At 39.4% G+C, this 18,709-nt stretch overlaps 1 protein-coding gene across 1 annotated transcript; it reads right to left on the reverse strand.

The window, feature by feature from the left end:
• Positions 1–14: 14 nt before the first annotated feature.
• Positions 15–16,068, reverse strand: LOC310946341 (uncharacterized protein). The gene is made up of 17 exons (XM_083912783.1): positions 15,731–16,068; positions 15,261–15,318; positions 14,936–15,083; positions 13,526–13,622; positions 12,789–13,045; positions 11,958–12,602; positions 10,114–10,354; positions 9,087–9,150; positions 8,853–9,000; positions 5,859–6,039; positions 3,865–3,950; positions 3,525–3,780; positions 3,089–3,146; positions 2,857–2,998; positions 1,437–1,533; positions 936–1,192; positions 15–648 (listed from the first exon to the last, which is right to left on the reverse strand). Exons 1-17 carry the CDS (start codon positions 16,047–16,049, stop codon positions 238–240), a joined length of 3,465 nt encoding a protein of 1,154 aa, XP_083768909.1. The 5' UTR covers positions 16,050–16,068; the 3' UTR covers positions 15–237.
• Between the last annotated feature and the right edge of the window lie 2,641 nt (positions 16,069–18,709).

Genomic DNA, 18,709 nt, shown 5'->3' on the forward strand with positions numbered 1-18,709 from the left:
GAAACTTTATTGGCAATTTGTGAGTATAATAAATATTTGCATATTGAGTAATTAAATAGACAGGGGTAGTTATCGTCGAAAAATATAATTAATTTAATTTAAACCAACCTTTCCACATCTAACTGTAAAAATGTTCAGTATTGAACATAGCTCAAATCCTCCCATGGCCTGTCACTGTTTGTTGAGTCTGGATTATTAGTGTTCTTTTTTTAGGCTCAGCTCTGATCACACCCAGTCCTACCGAGTGTCCTGAGAAGGGGGGAAAAGGGACATATAAGATGGAGGTTTTTCTTCCTGTTGAAACAGAGGTGGAGCAGTTGGGTCTTGATGCTGCACTGAAGATAAAGCTGCAGGTGGAAAACCATAGGGAGCAGGCTGTTGTGGCCACTGATTATTCCAGCCACTTAAGTTTACATGTTGAGTGGGATCTGGTGCTGGGTACCCATAAGCACCCGAAGCTGCAGGTACAGGATAAGGTACAATAGGGAATGCAGGGGGAGGGAAGTCGCTGTAACTTGGGGCTCCAGCAGCCCCAGGCGGGTAAGGTCCTACAGCCTCACCAGGCTGAAGGGCAGCAAAGCTCGAAGGAACGATGATCAGTGGAAACACCACCTCTGGGTCTATGGCAAAACTGATGTCCAAATACACCTGAGGAACACAAACATATGAAGAAGTCAAATCAGTCAACATCAGAGATTGTTAGAATACCTATTGTCTGGTAGACATGATTATTGACTGTAATTATACTGTAAATGTTTACAGAGCATATTACACAGTAATTTCAGACGTTGTTGTGCTGCCATGTTCTTTGTATTTCTAATGATTGTTGAAGTATGTGGTGTAAGACAAGAATTGTCTCTGGTATACTTCTTTGCAAACAGAAGCAATGACTTAATTTCTGAGTGATGTATCATCACTACCACATTATTACATACCTTGAGATAATGATCGACTGAGATTATTTCACAGTTATGAAGAGTGTAGGTGACATCGGCAGGAATCTCCAGTTGACAGGAGACAGTTTCCTCTGAGTCCGGTGCAATAGTCTCCCCGACCATTTTACACAGACTTTGGTTCGTACTTTTAGTGTGACCACTAGCACGGTATACTATTCTCTGCTGTAAACTGAATTTGGGTTTCGTTTTTTTGGAAGAGGAGTTGCGGATTTTAGCAATAACGGATAAAGTGTCACCTATAAGAAACAAATCATAACATCTGATTATGCACAGTTTTGTTCTTGAATAATGTCACCACATAATAAAAAAAAATTACTACATATACACATGCTTTATGCAAGTAGCCTGTGAATGTTCTCATTTGTCAAGGTCATTGTTATCCCCAAGGCAATTTTCAGACAAAAGCAACTGAAATTGTTGCTTTTGACTGAAATTGTTTTGGGGATATATGCAAGTATATGTATGTATTTATGACCTTACCTGGAGAGCAAACATTTGTGTTGATGGTAGCAGACATTTGTATCTGTCCTTTGGAGAAAACCCCTGTCTTTTTATCCACTGAACCAGACTGGGGACACTAGAACAAATCAGACAAATAAAATGATTTCATATCCACTTAATTCCTCATACAGCTGAATTTCAAAGATGCTGTTAAACTTTTCCTTAAGCCACCCTTTTCCTTAAAAAAAAAAAGGTACATGTTTTAACATCTCAAAAAGATTCCTCCATGACTCGGTGTGAGATGGAGTTGAGCAATACTCTATGTCCTCTCTTGGTTCTCGAGACGCCATGCTACCAAATCAGTTAATCCAATATTCGCCTCACTCCCAACGCTGCTTATATTAGCAGAGGCCCACCCAATTCTGTTTATTCAAACAACCTTGTTGGAGACATTTGGGTGTTTTTTGGTGTATTTTTGAAAGCTTAAATAAGTAACTTTGTGTATGGTTTATGACGTAACAAGGGGACGGTATCTTGATGGGTCACGTCACCTAATGAAGTGATAAATGACACAGGGGTGTGGTGGGAGGGTGTTTGTTGAACGGCTGAGAGACAACAGTTCTTACCGCATGCATGCACGTAACTCAAAGGCAGAATATGAATGATTAACACAATTAATGAACACAAAAGATGGTTTAAGTTATCTGCACAATTACTAACGCCTCAAAAAAAGCAGAGGACAGAGGAAGCAAGCAATAACACACAACTCAAGGTATGTGCGTCAAGGACACAATTTTATTGTTCAGTATACCACCGTGACTATTGACATAGGGCCAGTTAGTCACTACAGACCTGTTTGGAGTATTTTTCTGTTTGCTCAACATATTACACGTCAAACTCTCTGTAGGTCCTGCTGCCTGCCTCCTCCCTATTATGTTTAATAAATGCACTGCCGTTGTGTAAGACATGCCAGACTTCATGAGGCTTGTTCAGGCACATTCTGGTGCGTTAACAAAGGGTTTATACAAAATAAATATGGAAATAAGATCCATTAGATTATACCGGTATTCATAAAACGTATAAAACATTTTGTATCCCTTATTAATTAAAAAGAAAATACAAATAGTGAGGGAAATGTATTTATTCTTTGACTTTGGAGTTGCTGGGTGAAAAAAACCTGACAATGACTGATACATTTGAGTTGAGGACATCTCTGATTATATACAGACACTAAATCAAACAGTTTTACTATATCAATTTAGATGAAAAATACAACATCAGAGATTTTTTACATTAAAATCCCTGACTTTCCTCCTCCTGTAAAACCAAGTAAAACAGTTTCAAATGTTTGATGACACCGTAGTTCAGTGTCACTTCAGATGATTATGATACTGTCCTTTAGCTCTGTCACCCCCTTCTGTTACACAGCTGTACAGAATACCAACATTTTATCACTTACCATTAATTGGTGTGAAAAGGACCTTGAAACAAATTTGAGCTGTTTTTGTTCTGTAGAAGGCATTCGCCAGCTCCTGGACAGCTTTGCTTCAAGCCTGTAGACAATCCTTCCATGACATCCATGGAAGGACGGTGGCATGTCCCTGTAAAACAGAACAAATGCAGTTATTTCTAATGTGTAGATCAAACAAACAAAATCATAATAATGCCAGATACTAGAAATCCCCACTTACCCCTGTGGGATTTTAAAACTGAACTTAAAGCGATGGACACCATTGGGAAGTTCAGTGCCTGCAAAGGAGTTGAGAATTATTAACACTTCATGTAAAGACCTGACAAAGGGCAGCACCTTTATTTACTCAGCTTCATGTACTGTGCTCAGTGTAACTGTGACGTAATCAATTAAATCAATGGGTAACATCACTATATATTAACAGTAGGCTGGCGTATTTCATCATGTGTTTTAAAAATGTTATGGAGTATACTTTGCAATAACAAGCAGACGGGTACCAATGGTAAAATAAATTCGGGTACAATAACACACACCTATGTACACATACATTAACAATGTTAAAGTCATATGTAGGTCTACGTCTGTATAAACAATCAATGCGGTATACGTTTTAAGATGAAAAAAACAAACAACAAAAGCCAACACATTTCATTCACCTTTCGCATTTTCTGCAATTAAGTCCTCTTTGACTTTGAAGTATCTCCTGTCCGCATTGTAGGACCTCCGGCGATCCCCGGTGCCCTCTGACCAGTGAACGTTCGCGTCTCCTTTGGCTTTCACCACCAGGCTCTTCACTTTGGTTTCTTTTGTCAAAGTGAAAGTGACTGTTCCTGTGATGGTATCTCCGTCAGAAAAAGTGTCCTCTTCGTTGAGAGCTTCGTAAACCAGGCGTAAGTCCCTTATCGGAGACATTTAGGTGTAGGGGGTCTAATGGCCAAACGCACTCTACTTCCTTATTTGTGGATGCACAGCATGAAGTAACAGGTCCAACTGTACTGGGCGCGGCTCCGCCCGAAGACTGAGCACGACACTGTCGTAGCCTCGATTAAACTTAACTGCTACTCCGTTTCCGGTGCCTTTTACTGTTGTGAAATGGTGTGAGATATATGAGGAAAAGCATTAACGCTGTCTGCAACCCTTTATTCTAGCCTATCTGTGAAAAGGCAAGGACGGTGGCCTAGGTGTCTCCGCTTTTTTCAAGTACTAATGGCTGCGGTCTGCAGGAGGGCGGAGTTGGACATCCAGTCCCGCTGGCGAGTAGCAGGATCTTGTGTCAAGTGAGGGGCTTGTGCTCCGGGTCTGCAGCTGGATACTATTGGCTGCTGGCCCATTACCTTCTATTTTTTTTTGGATCAGGTCCAAAATCAAAACCTCTAAACTTGCTGGAGTTGTCAAATCTGGACTAGATTATAAGTGTAATGTTTTCATCATTATATTACCTACATTAGCCTATTCATATAAGTGCACTCAACCATGAATATACCCAAAACATGCAATAATCATGCAATTATATAAAAATTAATCAGATTAACAAAAGATAAAGTATTCCAGTTGACCTTTATCTACCTCCTTTTTCCACATAACAAAAGAGGTAGACAAATTAATAAATAAAAAACGTTCTCTATTTTTATTGATTCATTGGCCAAGGTGCAGTGTGAACAGATGAGTTTTTGGTGTGCATCAATAGGCTATAAGTACTGTAGGCTACTATGCAAAATGTGTTAATTAATGTGATTTTTTTAACTGGTAAAGGTCAGATTTTAAATAAGTTATCTCAAATGACAAAATAAATAAAAAGCCATGTCTAAAATGAAAGGGTCAGATGGATGAGATTATTTAACCAAAATATGTGCTACTTTGTGGTCCAGAATAAAAAAGAATTAAGTAGTTTTAAAATAAGGTTCACACTCACACTGAATATGTCACAGAGAAACTTCTCTCACACATTTCTTTATTCCAATCTGAGAAAAAACACTGGCAGTTTGTGAGTAAAGCAAATCAGTACTGTGTTGTATCCTAATGAAATAGACATAAGTAGTTGTCTAATGTAACTCAACAGACTGGAAATATAGAACATGCATATGGTCACTTGGTTGATTGCTTTTAATGTCACCTGGACCTTATATGCATCATTTTTGGGACTGTTGTAAAATCGCTAAGGTATAGTCATGTAAAGCAAAGGAGTACAATTCTTAAATGTAACAACTGTAAATATCGTGCTCAGCTTTTATTGTGGTTGCCATTAAAATCAGGAGCTTTAGACTGTTGATGATCCAAGCACACTATTCAATTGGATCCATGGGAAAAAAACATCTGTAATGCAATGGTGTAGTACTTCCCATGGAAACACTGCCAAAATGAAAGGATATGGAAACAGCTTCATTAGTGAACAACAGCCATTGATAGATAGACTGGAAAGCTCCAAATGCACTTCTACAATTAATAAATGTAAATTTTCATGTAAATTATCTTTTTGGAATACAGAATGGTGTACATACAGTACATGTGTTATCAAACTAATTCCCGTAACAACAATTATGATGTTATAATTGTGAAAATAATACAAAATTCATTATTAAAAAAAACAACCTTTTTTTGTGTTGATTGAGTAGATGTTGGCCAGTTTGTTTCACCTAGCCTTTCTATAATATATAACTTGGCTTCCTGTAAACATATGAAACACTAGCATGTACAGCATTTATCAAAGCTCAAACTATCTGTCAGGGTTTTTTGAATCTAGATTATAAGTGTTTTTTTTTTCAAGCTCAGCTCGGATCAGACCCAGGCCTCCCAAGTGTCTTGAGAAGGGGGGAAAAGGGATATATAAGATGGAGGTTCTTCTTCCTGTTGATACAGAGGTGGAGCAGTTGTGTCTTGATGCTGCACTGAAGATGAAGCTGCAGGTGGAAAACCATAGGGAGCAGGCTGTTGTGCTCTTATGTTTACATGTTGAGTGGGATCTAGTGCTGGGTACCTATAAGCACCTGAACCTGCGGGTAGAGGATAAGGGAATGCAGGGGGAGGGAAGTCGCTGTAACTTGGGGCTCCAGCAGCCCCAGGCCGGTAAGGTCCTACAGCCTCACCAGGCTGAAGGGCAGCAAAGCTCGAAGGAACGATGATCAGTGGTAAAACCACCTCTGGGTTAATGTCAAAACTGATGTCCAAATACACCTGAGGAACACAAACATATGAAGAGGTCAAATAAGTCAACATCAGAGATGATTAGAATAAAACCGCCATTTATGGAATCATTATTTAAGTTACTCAGTCTAATAAACATAACTATTACTGTTTGTTATTGTACGTTCATGCAGCATTTTATATATTTTATTGATTGTTGAAGTGAGATATGTGTCATGTATGACAAGAATCATCTGTTCTACAATTACTTAAAGTTGTACTCTATAATAATTGAGATATGTTGTTTCTAGCGGCATCTGTGGCGGTAAGATGTAATTGCAGGCGAGCCTGTTCTTTCAGAGCCTTCCATCTTGTCACGTTAATGGTCACTATGTGCGTTGACAATGTATTTATTTATTTTTTGCTCTTTTGTAAACTTTATTGAAATACAGTGACCTCTCTACGTCCAGTCCGTCCTCTATATGTTACCCTCTTAAATCCATACACATACATGTTCCTATTGCACTTCTGTCCTTACTACAAGCCTGACTCAAAAGTTCCTGATTTCCGATTAAAGTGAACGCAGCATAGCTGTTAGGGTACGTCTACACGATCAAAAACAACCTTTTTTTTCTCCGTCGTTCTTAAAAAGTTTTCCGTCCACACAGAGAAAAAATATCTGCGTCCACACGAAACCAGTGAAATCGGCTAAAAACACTGTAATATACATGCCAGGCCTGGATTAGGCGCTGTAACTGCCACAGAAATACACCAACAAGGGGAAGAAGTGAGGGAGAGACGCTGTTGTGTATAATCATAATACAAACACCGGATAGTATTTGCCAAATCTGGCGGCTTCCCAAATCCTCATCCATCTTATAGAGAAATCTAGTGTACTGTTTCTGGTGTTATTGGAGACTTTTGTGGTGTTCCGGACATTCTGATGCACAAATCACTCTGTCCTCACCCAGCAGCAGTGAGCCCCTTCCCCGTCCCAAAGCACTCATTGGCAACTTTATTTATATAAAGCTACCAGTGACCAATTTAGAGACTTATTCAGACAAGAAAAGGGAGAAATATCGGGTTGACCTAATTCATTCCCATGCATGTCGCTCAGAGTACAGTTCAGTAAACAGTCTGTCTCTCTCCATGCAGCAGCACTGTTGTTACGTATGTGACTAGGTCTGAGGTGGGGAGATGACGGCATTGTTTAACAAAGTATGCGGTTTTCCATCTAGACGACAACGCCATGTGGGTGTTCTCAAATATTCCCACTGTGGACCCGGTTACAAAAAATACCGTTTACAGGCTCCGATAACACTGGCTGTGTGTGGATGGTCGGCCAAAACGCTACTCAAGTTGTGCGGTTACAGGAAAACGCATCTCAGTGGACAGGCCCTTACATCTAGCCTTGCCACAGACACTCAGATTGGAACACTTGGCATAAAGGCAAGCAGAAATGCTTTCATTAGTGAGTCATATGATCTATCACCATTGTCACTCTTTGATAGATAGTAACTTAAAAGACAATTAAAAAGATGAACATCTTACGGAGTACAACTTTAATCACCAATATTTGCAAAAAAAGCAATTGACTTGATTTCTGGGGTGATGTAACATCACTACCACATTATTACATACCTTGAGATAATAATCAACTGAGATTATCTCACAGTTGTGGAGAGTGTGGATGACATCGGCAGGAATCTTCATTTGGCAGGAGACCGTAACCTCTGAGTCCGATGCGATAGTGTCTCCAATCATTTTGCACAGACTTCGGTCAATCTTATTCGTGGAGCCACTTGCATGGTACACTTTTTTCTGATGTAAACTGAATTTGGCCCTTGTTTTTTTGTTAGAGGAGTTGCGGATTTTGGCAACAACGGATAAAGTGTCACCTGTCAGAAACAAATCATAACATCTGATTATGCCGTTTTTAAAATATGATACATTACACATACACTTGCTGTATGTAGCATGGGGTGACTTTACCTGGAGAACAAGCCTTTGTGTTCACAGTAGCAGACATTTGGACCTGCCCTTTCGAGAAAACCCCCATCGTTTTATCCACTGAACCAGACTGGGGACACTAGAACAAATCACGCAAACAAACTCTCACTCATCACTCTCTCTCATCTTCAACCGCTTATCCGGGATCGGGTCGCAGGGGCAGCAGCTCTAGCAGGGGACCCCAAACTTCCCTTTCCCGGGCCACATTAACCAGCTCTAACTAGGGGATCCCGAGGCGTTCCCAGGCCACTGTGGAGATATAATCTCTCCACCTAGTCCTGGGTCTTCCCTGAGGCCTCCTTCCAGCTGGACGTGCCTGGAACACCTCCCTAGGGAATCGCCCAGGGGGCATCCTTACCAGATGCAAATGTGTAAATCTCGCTGGAAAATTAATTTCTTTTAGGTATTATCATTTCAGCTTTAAACTAAAAAAGTGACTATCAATTTTCAATGCATGACATAGTTAATTACCGTTGCATTAATAACCTTAAAGCCCAAATAAACACACATACCTCCGCAGAGTCCTGCTAGAAAGTGTTTGTGTCAGATTATGAGTGAATGCAGAGCTTCACTGTCTGTCTGTTTGTGTCTGCCTTGTGCTCTGTGCTTCAGTATCTGACACTGACGGAGAGGGGCGTCACATAGTGGCAGTGGGGAATCAGAGGGCTGCTCACCCTCGAGGCAGTAGCCGCAGGTTCAACTCTGGCCCTTTGCTACATGTTTCCCCCCTGTTCCTGTTTATCTTCTAAAAGCCAGTTTAACTACTGCAGAAATCCAAATACTTAGATTTATTTGGAAAGTGGAAATAGTGTATCAAATTCACTACACGTGTCATACTGTAGTTTCGCTCTTACCATTACTTGACCGAGGTGTCGAAAGTACTTTGAAACAAAATTGAGCTCTGTTTTTACTTCAAAAGGCCAGCACCAGCTCCTGGACAGCTTTGCTTCAAGCATGTAGACAATCTTTCCATGAAGTCCCTTGAAGGATGACGGCATGTCCCTGTAAGACAGAACAAATGCAGTTATTTATTAAAGCAAACAGTGATTCAGTAGACTACAAGCCTAATGCTAGAAAAGTCCACTTACCCCTGTGGGATTTTAACCCTGAACTTGAAGCAATGGCCTCCTTTGGGAAGTACAGTACCAGTACCTGCAAAAAGGTTGAGAGATTTTACAAATAACAAAGCCTTTATTTACAGTTGGATTCATGTAGCTAGCCTACTTTGTGTTTTTTGCTCAATGCAACTGGGTGATTCATGTGGTACCAGGTATTCATATGTAGGCTATAATCAAATTCATTCATAACAAGATTTGTACAGCAAATTCCCAATAGGCTACTTCAGAATGTGTTAAGAAATGTAAAAAAATAGACCATAATATATGCCATATAATTTATAGCTATGTATACCGTATGATAGGCTATACAAGATAGCATTAATTCAAGGTGCATTTTGGATCTGTCTACTTGTGGTTGTGGTTGCTACTGGAAGAAAAATAATTGCCTACCAGATTATTATATATACTTTTAATAGCCTATCTAAATGAATAATGTAGTAGACTATACTTTGCAATAACAGTCACCTCACATGCAGACAATGCAAAAAATCCTGAGGTAGCCAATATTAAAAGCAATACAAATAGACTACAAGGAAAGCTTGGCTATAGACCTTTAAAAAAAAATGCAAGCATAAATATTCAAAATGTGTCCCAGTTTATTTCCTGTTCCAGTGTATGTGAATGACCTCAGCTGACATGAAGTTAACGAGGACCAAGGTTGTTGCCTAGCAATGGAATTCCATATACTTTTTTAATGGATCTAGGACAATTCAATTCAATTCAATTCAATTTTATTTATAGTGCCAAATCATGACAAAGGTTATCTCAGAACACTTTACAAACTAGGTATAGACCACACTCTATGACATATTTATGATTTACATAGACCCAACAATTCCCCCGTAGAGTACGGTAATTGTTTACATCATTGAAAATGTGTATAGGTTAAGTCTTATCAAACTTAAGCCCGTTATTTTAAAATTACATCAATTCTGCCCAAAGTTTTAAGATGAACGAGCAAAAAGCAAAAGGACAACGTTTCATTGGACGAGCCTACCTTTCGCATTTTCTGCAATGAAATCCTTTCTGAGTTTGAAGTATCTCCTGTGCGCACTGTAGGGCTTCCTGCAATCTCCGGGGCCCTCTGACCAGTATACGTTCGCGTCTCCTTTGGCTTTCACCACCAGACTCCTCACTTTGGTTTCTTTTGTCAAAGTGAAAGTGACTATTCCTGTGATAGTATCTCCTTCAGAGAAAGTGCCTTTTTTGTTGAGAGCTTCGTAAACCAGGGAGAAGTCCTTTATGGGAGACATTTTAGATGTATCGTCAAAAAGCATTCCGTTTCCTTATTTGGTGCTAAACAGTAGAGTAGCATCGAGCCAGGGGCTTGTGTCACGCCAGGGGCTTGTGTCACGCCAGGGGCTTGCGTCATGTCAGGGGCTTGTGCTCCGGGGCTGCAGCTGGATAGTATTGACAGGGTATGATACATTTTGCTGATAACATCAGATAACTGTCGGCCTGCACACTGGTGTCATAAGAAAACTTCCAATATTGCCTTCATGTGAGGCTGTTAAAACATACTTTTAAGCAATCCGGGTATCATAAGGCCGTAAACAGGCCAAGTTTAGTTTAATCTTCATTCATCTATGTACATTTTATGCATTGTCAGGAAGTAAACACAGTGCCACCATACATTTCAAACGAATCAATAATAATAATAAAAAAACATGAAAAAATAAGTATTAAAAACTTTATTCAAATAGTAATAAGCGCAAGCAGTTCAATAGGTCAAATAGACCTAGGAAAGGATAGGAGGAGTCCTCCATGATGCTGCAGGCTTTGCTTTTACACCTTTCTGTGTGAGGTATTTTATGGCAAGTTGGCTGGTCCCAGTGATGTGCAGGGCTGTCTTCACAACAGTATAGGTACATCTTTAGAACCTTGAGATGATGGAATTAGACTGGCTCCCTCTAGTCTTCTTAAGAAGTACAGGCATTGGTGAGCCTACTTCACTAGCACCAAGTTGTTCTGGTGTCTAGAGATTGTCTGAAATTGGAGCTCCCAAGAACTTAAAAGCGTGCACTGTCTATTACCATGTGTTAATTATTAGGCTATTTAACTGTTATGTCTTTAAAGAAAAAGGCATGTCCTGGAAGAGATAAATTAATGAGATTATATGCCAAGTAGTAGTTATAACACAGTAGTTATAACAGTTCGAACACACACAAACAAACACACACACACACACACACACACACACACACACGCACACAGAGAGAACATTTCACAGATAAGATCTCCCTTACAGTTCTTTATTCAAATATACAAATCAAAGAAAACACTGGCAGTTTGTGAGTACAACAAATTAGGTTTGCAAATTATTGTATTATTACATATAAATAAGTAGTAGTCTGGAGTAACTATACAGACTGGAAAATATAAAGAAATGTGTATTTGGCCTATTAGTTGATTGCTTGAATAAGAAAAAATATCTAAAAAGATTTTTTACAGTAGGTAACATGTTGTTCGGTTTCTTCTTTTGACTAGCCCTCCAAACAGAAGAGTGAGGTAGGTAGGATATAACACTGAAAAATGATCACTCTAGGACACTTGTTGAGAGGCACGTGAAATACGCAGTGTATCCTGATGACTGAGGTTAGAGTATTTGTTAGCAGCAAGAAAAAAACAATTAGCAAAAATAAAAAGACCAGAAAACAACGTTCACAGAATGCATAATACCTATTTTTATATTAAATAATTTCCATGCAAACAGATAATATTGCAAACAGTGAAAGACACAATTAAAGTGATCGGATTTCACATTTTTAAACTGATTGTTAGTGTTTTACGTCACAATTAGTAAACTGATTCAGTCATTAACCATTCATTCTATTATTTTGCATCAGAAGTGTCAGAAGCAGAAGACGGGAAAATGACTGAATATGCTGGAGGAGCTTCATCCGACTGAGCCAAGAAGTCTGTGTTCGTCATTGTCGCGGTGGGCAGCAGGCTGTATGTCGGAGCAGTAGGGGATATGTTTAAGGGTTGATGCGAAGGGGATGGGTGGAATTCTGGGGCAGATGGATGTGGTTGAAATGCTGGGGCAGACGGATGTGGTTGAAATGCTGGGGCAGTAGGCGGAGGGTGAAGCACAGTAGACGACGATGAAGATGAAAATGGAGATCCATACGGAGAAGCCTGCTGTGGCACTGGGTTATGGTAGCCCCCGCTCATGTGTAACGGCTGAGCAGGGTACGTAGATGTCGGACCAGCACCCACTGGTGGATAATCTGAGTGCGCGGGTGGTGGTGTCGAATACCTTTGGGGTCTTGAGTAGCCCTGGCTGCTTGAGTTTGGAGATACAGGATAAGGACCCATAGGCACGGCAGGGGGAGGGAAGTCGCTGTTGCTCGGGCCTCCAACAGCCCCAGCTGGATAAGGACCTGCAGCCACACCAGGCTGAGAGCCAGGAGCTAAAGCTGAAGGGATAATGACCACTGGGAACACGACCTCTGGATCGACAGAAAAGCTGATGTCCAGATACGCCTGAGAAAAAAAATATGACAGCCTCATTAGCCCATTATGCCATACACTTATGTAGAATAACAGGAGACCATCTGATAGTTTATCATTATTTGTGGGTCCTTAATTTTCACAAAATGAGTTCAAACATTGCTTCATACTACTTTACTTTTTTTCACCATAATGATATGCTCTTACACCGTTGCATACCTTTAAATTGTATTCCACTGAGATAATGTCACAGTTCTGGATCGTTGGCCTCTGATCACCAGGAATATTTATTGTACACCTGACATTCTTCTGTGTTTGAGATTTAATACAGTTGGCAACCACTTGGTGGGTAACATTGCTCTGATATTTGGTCAGACCTTCGGCACGGTACACAACATCCTGGATCAAATTGAATTTGGGTGTCATCTCACTGGATGAAGAATTTTTGACATCTGCAACAATCACCATTGTTTCACCTATGAAAAAACAAACAATATTTTGTGATTAATTTGAATTGTGCCATGTAGGACAATTCAGTATATACAAATTATGCATTGTATAAAGGCAATGAGGAACAATTTACTAACTTTATATCAACAGTGCTGGAATACTCAACCCCACCCACTTATTGTTCCATGCATTGTTGTTTCGAAAGTACTTTATGACCAACTCTGGAAATTAAACAGTGACAATAATGTTCAAATATGTTTTTTTTTACTCTAATCATGACATACAGTATGTCAGGTACCATCCCCTGACCCCATCACACTTTTTCATGCTTTACTAAAATTACTTTGAACTTATCCAGAACCCAGGTGAAAGTCAGAATGCAAAACATCAGGGACTGGAATGTACACATTGAAATGGAGCTGTCATTAATGTTATTAGTTACTATAAAACAAAATCTGCCTTCAGCAAAACTTGAACCCACCATGTCTGAAGAGGAATCATACTACCTGGGGCATAGGCTCTCCTGTCAATAATGACATCCATGTCCACGTGTCCTTTTGAGAAAACCCCCATCTCTTTCTTTGTTGAACCAACTTGCTGCGTCTAGAATGCGATAAACAGGTAAAACAATTACTTCATGGGATCAGGTTGAAGCACAGCACGAATCACCCGGGCCAAGTTGGAGTAGACTCTTAAAGGATTTAGTGGCATCTGGTGGTGATGTTCTAACTCAATAACTCTTCCCTCGCCCCTTCGTTTTTGTGCAGTGTGCAGTAGAAGTTTCAGTGGCCTTCAGGTTGTAACATGGAAGGCCCTCTTTAGAGCCGGCGTTCTGTTTGCCCGTTCTGGGCTACTGTAGAAACGTAGCAGGCCTTGGAATAGGACCCGCATATGTAGATATGAAGGGCTCATTCTCAGATAACAAAAACACAACAATTCTAAGTTTCATGTGATAATATACTAGTGAAACATGATTTTGAATTTTACATTCAATTTCTACCTATATGTCCCCCTGTATCCTCCACACTGCTCCTTTACATGTTTCAGTTAAATGGCAAAGGGAATGAGTATGACTGCACAACCCTTTGAATGTTACGGCTCACTGTGCAGTATGTCATGGTGAGATTTCACTGAAACTGTTTTCTGCAGTAGACATAGTATCTAAAAACTGTTCATGGAGATGTCTGTACATCATCCGAAGTAATAGGGACATTGTTTCTGCAAATACACAACTCCTGTTGAGGTTTTTAAATAGAATTTTTATTTTTTGTACACAGCTGATGATTTGATTAGTCATAGCAGCATGTGGAGCTAATGCCGTTTATGATGGCTGTGTTCTGTGTAAATGTCCAGTAAGCCAAACCAGTGAGCGAGCATGCACAAATAACTAGATCCCAGTACCGACACTTCTAAATAGATCATCATTATTACGGTGCTTTTGAAAAGTTCAAATGTCTGCTGTGATAAGATCAACATTTCATCCATTACTTCCATTATATTGCAGTTTCAGGACAGATTTCAGAGCTAAACTTTAAAACCATTTTTTTCTTCTGTGCTACACAGCCCAAGAGAAGTGCTACGTTCAAGAAAAGGTCTGCTGGCACTCAATGAACATTACAAAATGTAATGTCCACATATTATGGAATAAAGGGATCTGTTTTTGTCAAGTGACTTACTGCAATTTCCCAGCTTTGGATCAATAAAGTATTTCTATTCTTTTCTATTCTATAACAGTATCAGATATTTGTGTATCTGTGTTTCAGTATTTGAACTGACTTACAAACTCAAGCTCAAGATGCGTTTACACTACTTGTCTCATTCACACAGATAGTTATAAGCTGATGCCAGTGTCTACTTAATTTGGGGTTCAGTATCTTGCCCGCTCTACCTCTGAGTCACAGTTGCCCCATACATACCATCAGAGACTGAAGGTTTGGAAATGATTTGGAGACAAAGGGTATTTCCTTTTCTACAGTACGGTCTGTCCTCCAGCTCCTGGACAGATTGGCTTCCAGCTTGTAGACGATAATTCCATGGCAACCCTTGAAAGATGAAGGCATGTTTCTGTAATGGAGAACCAGAAGATTCATTTTTATGTAATGCAAATGGAATTAATATCAATAATTCTGAATGAAGTTAACATCAATTAATAGAATGTGTAGGAATAGGCTATTCCGTCCTGTTTGTGGTGAGACTGCAAACATTATGTACTGGTAGGACTCTCGTACTGTAGTGACTTACCCTTGTGGTATGTTAAAAGTGAATTTATAAACATGGTTTCCTTTGGGAAGTACTTGGCCTGAAAGGGAAGAGATCTTGGTGTTAACATTCATGATATGAGCTAGTAATGAACGCATTAGTGGGAAAAAAATGTGCACTTAATATAAGTATTACTATTGAATACTTCTTCACCATTGCACTTCATTTTAGTGCTGTACATTCGGTCCACTACATTAATGTCAGAGCTGCAATATGCTGTAATTAGACCTATGGAAATGGTTACTTTACAATGTTATGGCGTAAGATACAACCTAAAGTTAAAATTAGCTCTATTTCGACCAAGTATGGATCTATGGATACATCAAACATTACTGTCTGATGGTGCGATAACCATCACTGGACAAAAACAACGAGCAATCACGGAGAAAACAATATGGCCATGCAAGATAGTATTGGGTAAAGCATGCGTAACTAATACATGTAGCGCCTACCGTTAGATTTCTCTGCGATTAAAAACTGCTTCAGTTTGAAATATCTCGTCTTTGAAGAGTGTGTATAGCGGCGATTGCCGGACCTTGTGGTCCAAAGTACTCTAGCGTCTCCTTTAGTTTTAACAGACAGGCTCTGGATGGTGGTCTGCTTTAATAAGGCCAATGTTACTTTTCCAGCGATAGTTTCTCCCTCCGAAAACGTCCCGTCTTCATTCAAGGCGTCGTAAGTCAAAGTTAAGCTTTGAACTGAAGGCATTGTCGTATCGAGCGTAGAAAAATGAAGATTAGATTGGATAAATGAATGAAGACACCATAACATGAAATAACCTGCTCATTTACAAGACGTTTCAACCGTCGTAAGGAGGGGCGACCATGGCGTCATACTATGGTGTGGTCTGGACTGTGGGAAAAGACACGCCCTACGAGAGTCTGCTCAATGTTCAGAAGACCTCTGGCGCCATCATATGTACAAAGGAAAGACTGGGCCGAACCATAGTTAGATAGACATACAGTACAGTACGTAGACAGATATGGTAAATGGACTTGTACTTATATAGCGCCTTTCTAGTCATCTGACTACTCAAGGCGCTTCACAGTGTCTGTCACATTCACCCATTCACACAGACATTCACACTGATGGCAGTGGACATCTACATACCATCTAATCCGATCTAACCATTCACACCACATTTACACACCCATGCGCAGCACTGGGAGCAATTCAGGGTTCAGTGTCTTGCCCAAGGACACTTCGACATGTGGACCGGGGGGAGATGGGGATCGAATCACCAATCTCTCGAACAGAGGACGACCCACTCTCCCACCAAGCCACAGCCGCCCAGATAGATAGATAGATAGATAGATAGATAATTACTTACTTTATTCATCCACGAAGGAAAATTATTATGTTGCAGCCATCTAGTATATGATACTATACAATAGAATAAAAATAAGATAAAAAAAAATATCTGGGTATTAGAAATAAGTAAAAACACAGGACGGAACATGGGCATTTAGACATAAGCACGAGATAAAGCAAGATAAATGAATAGTAAGGTGCGGTGGTAGGATGATTGTAAAATAAAATACTAATAATGAGAGTGTAATAAATATATATATGTAAATATGCTGTATATATATATTTAGTAGTAATATTCAGGTAGACCATTGAAGTAGGCATGGTATAATGATAATAATAACAATAATACAGATAATAACAGTTAGTAATAATGTATAATACTCGTATATAGTACTACTAATGGTAGCAATAGTATAACAATAACAATATATGTCAATAATAATAATAGTAATAGTGTACTTGGACATGTATAAATATATGTTTATGTACATGCAATATATGATATATGATATGTATGGGATATGTAGTATGTGTATAATATACATACTGATACTAAAAAATACTATAACTAAACAATGTATTCATACCATAAATACAATACTAAAAATATGTGGACAGAGACTGTGATGTATACTATGGATAATCTTCTTTGGCTTAGCCCATGCAAAAATAACTTCCACTGGAGGTCAATCATAGGAGAAAAAAGTGATGGCGATGTTCATAGGTAAACTGACACTGTGAAACATTGCTCAGAAAACAAGTTTAAGGTGTGAGAATTTAAGATACATACTAAAATCAGTCAGAGAACAGTGATTGCGATAATTAGACACCATGCAGTGCTAGACGTAAATAATATATGAGGATATACAAGTCTAGGTATTTTCTGACAATGTATCCTATAACAATCCAAAGTATATACTGCCCTGGGTGGTTCATTGCCCTGTATGTGGATAACACAGTGTATTATGGTATTTTTTTCCCTAACACCTGTTGGGCCACGGTTTAATGAAGCTGTCCAAAAAAGACTGCATCCGTATTTGCAAACCGTTACCAACAGACAAAACAAACCATCCAAACAAACAGGACTTTTTGCTTTTATTCTGAAGGCTTGACGCCCATTCCGGAAGTCTTGCTTGAACCTAAATATAATGCCTTTTTAAAAAAGTTTACATTAATATATATCTTTAAAAGTCCTTTATTTTATTTGCCAGATACCTAAAATCAACTTGCACTATATTTTTAAACGCATTTATTCTGTGGGTTAAATATTATAACCTCTTTGGTTAGGGTGTGGTTATGACCACCTAATGCACATGTCAGAGGCCACGTTCAACATGGTAGGGCCCCAGAACAGACCAGACCATGTCGGCATATCCCAATCAGGTCCCCATCAACTCAACACTACCTCCAGTCTAATGTAAGTCTTATTAACTGGGTTTAGTTTCAGCAATAATGTAATTTGAGGCACCCGTTTGAGATCACAAATAGCCATAGGTGCTGCTCATTTAGGTAATTAATGTTAAGCTTTCTAGAACAGAACTAGCGTAACGTTAGCGTTAGCCTACTGAGCTTTTAACGTTAGCTGATGCGTTTGTGGTCTAAAGTTAAATGTATGCACAAAATGGCTAAAACCCTCAGAAAATGTCAATGTAGGTGCCACGTTAATAAGTATTTGTCTGAAACGTAATTTAATGTCTATGAACCATGAAAGGAATATTAACGATAAGTTACATCTGTATTGTGATCGGTGATAACTGTAACTTAGCAACAGCCACGTGCTTAATGTGTAAGTGGCCACCAGCTAGAGAAAGTGCATCCTCGGTCAAAGTTGAACAGTGTGAACTCTGACCTTTTGTTAATCTTTCGGACTTCCACCATAGACTGTGTAAAAAAGGCTTCGATAGGAGTGAATGGGAAACACATGGGGAAACGGAGCGAATCCTTAAGGCTACCGGAAATGTAGCGATAAATGTCGCGTTTTTGGGATGGATGGATGGAGAGATTCACATGCGAAAGACTCACGAGCGTTCTTGTCATCAAGACAGTTACCTCAGTATTACCGCAAAGATTGCAATACTATACATTGATAATATCACACCATAACAATGGTATTTGGCTGT

Source organism: Echiichthys vipera (assembly GCF_963691815.1).
Source record: "Echiichthys vipera genome assembly, chromosome: 4".
Lineage (NCBI taxonomy): Eukaryota > Metazoa > Chordata > Actinopteri > Perciformes > Trachinidae > Echiichthys > Echiichthys vipera.

Coding starts and splice junctions, on each gene's coding strand:
- LOC310946341 (XM_083912783.1), bottom strand. CDS start 16,049: ATGTTATGGTGTCTTCATTCATTTATCCAATCTAATCTTCATTTTTCT. Junction 10,355..11,957: donor CTGCTTCTGACACTTCTGAT/GCAAAATAATAG, acceptor TCTCCCATAAAG/GACTTCTCCCTGGTTTACGA. Junction 1,193..1,436: donor CACAAATGTTTGCTCTCCAG/GTAAGGTCATAA, acceptor TGTTTCTTATAG/GTGACACTTTATCCGTTATT.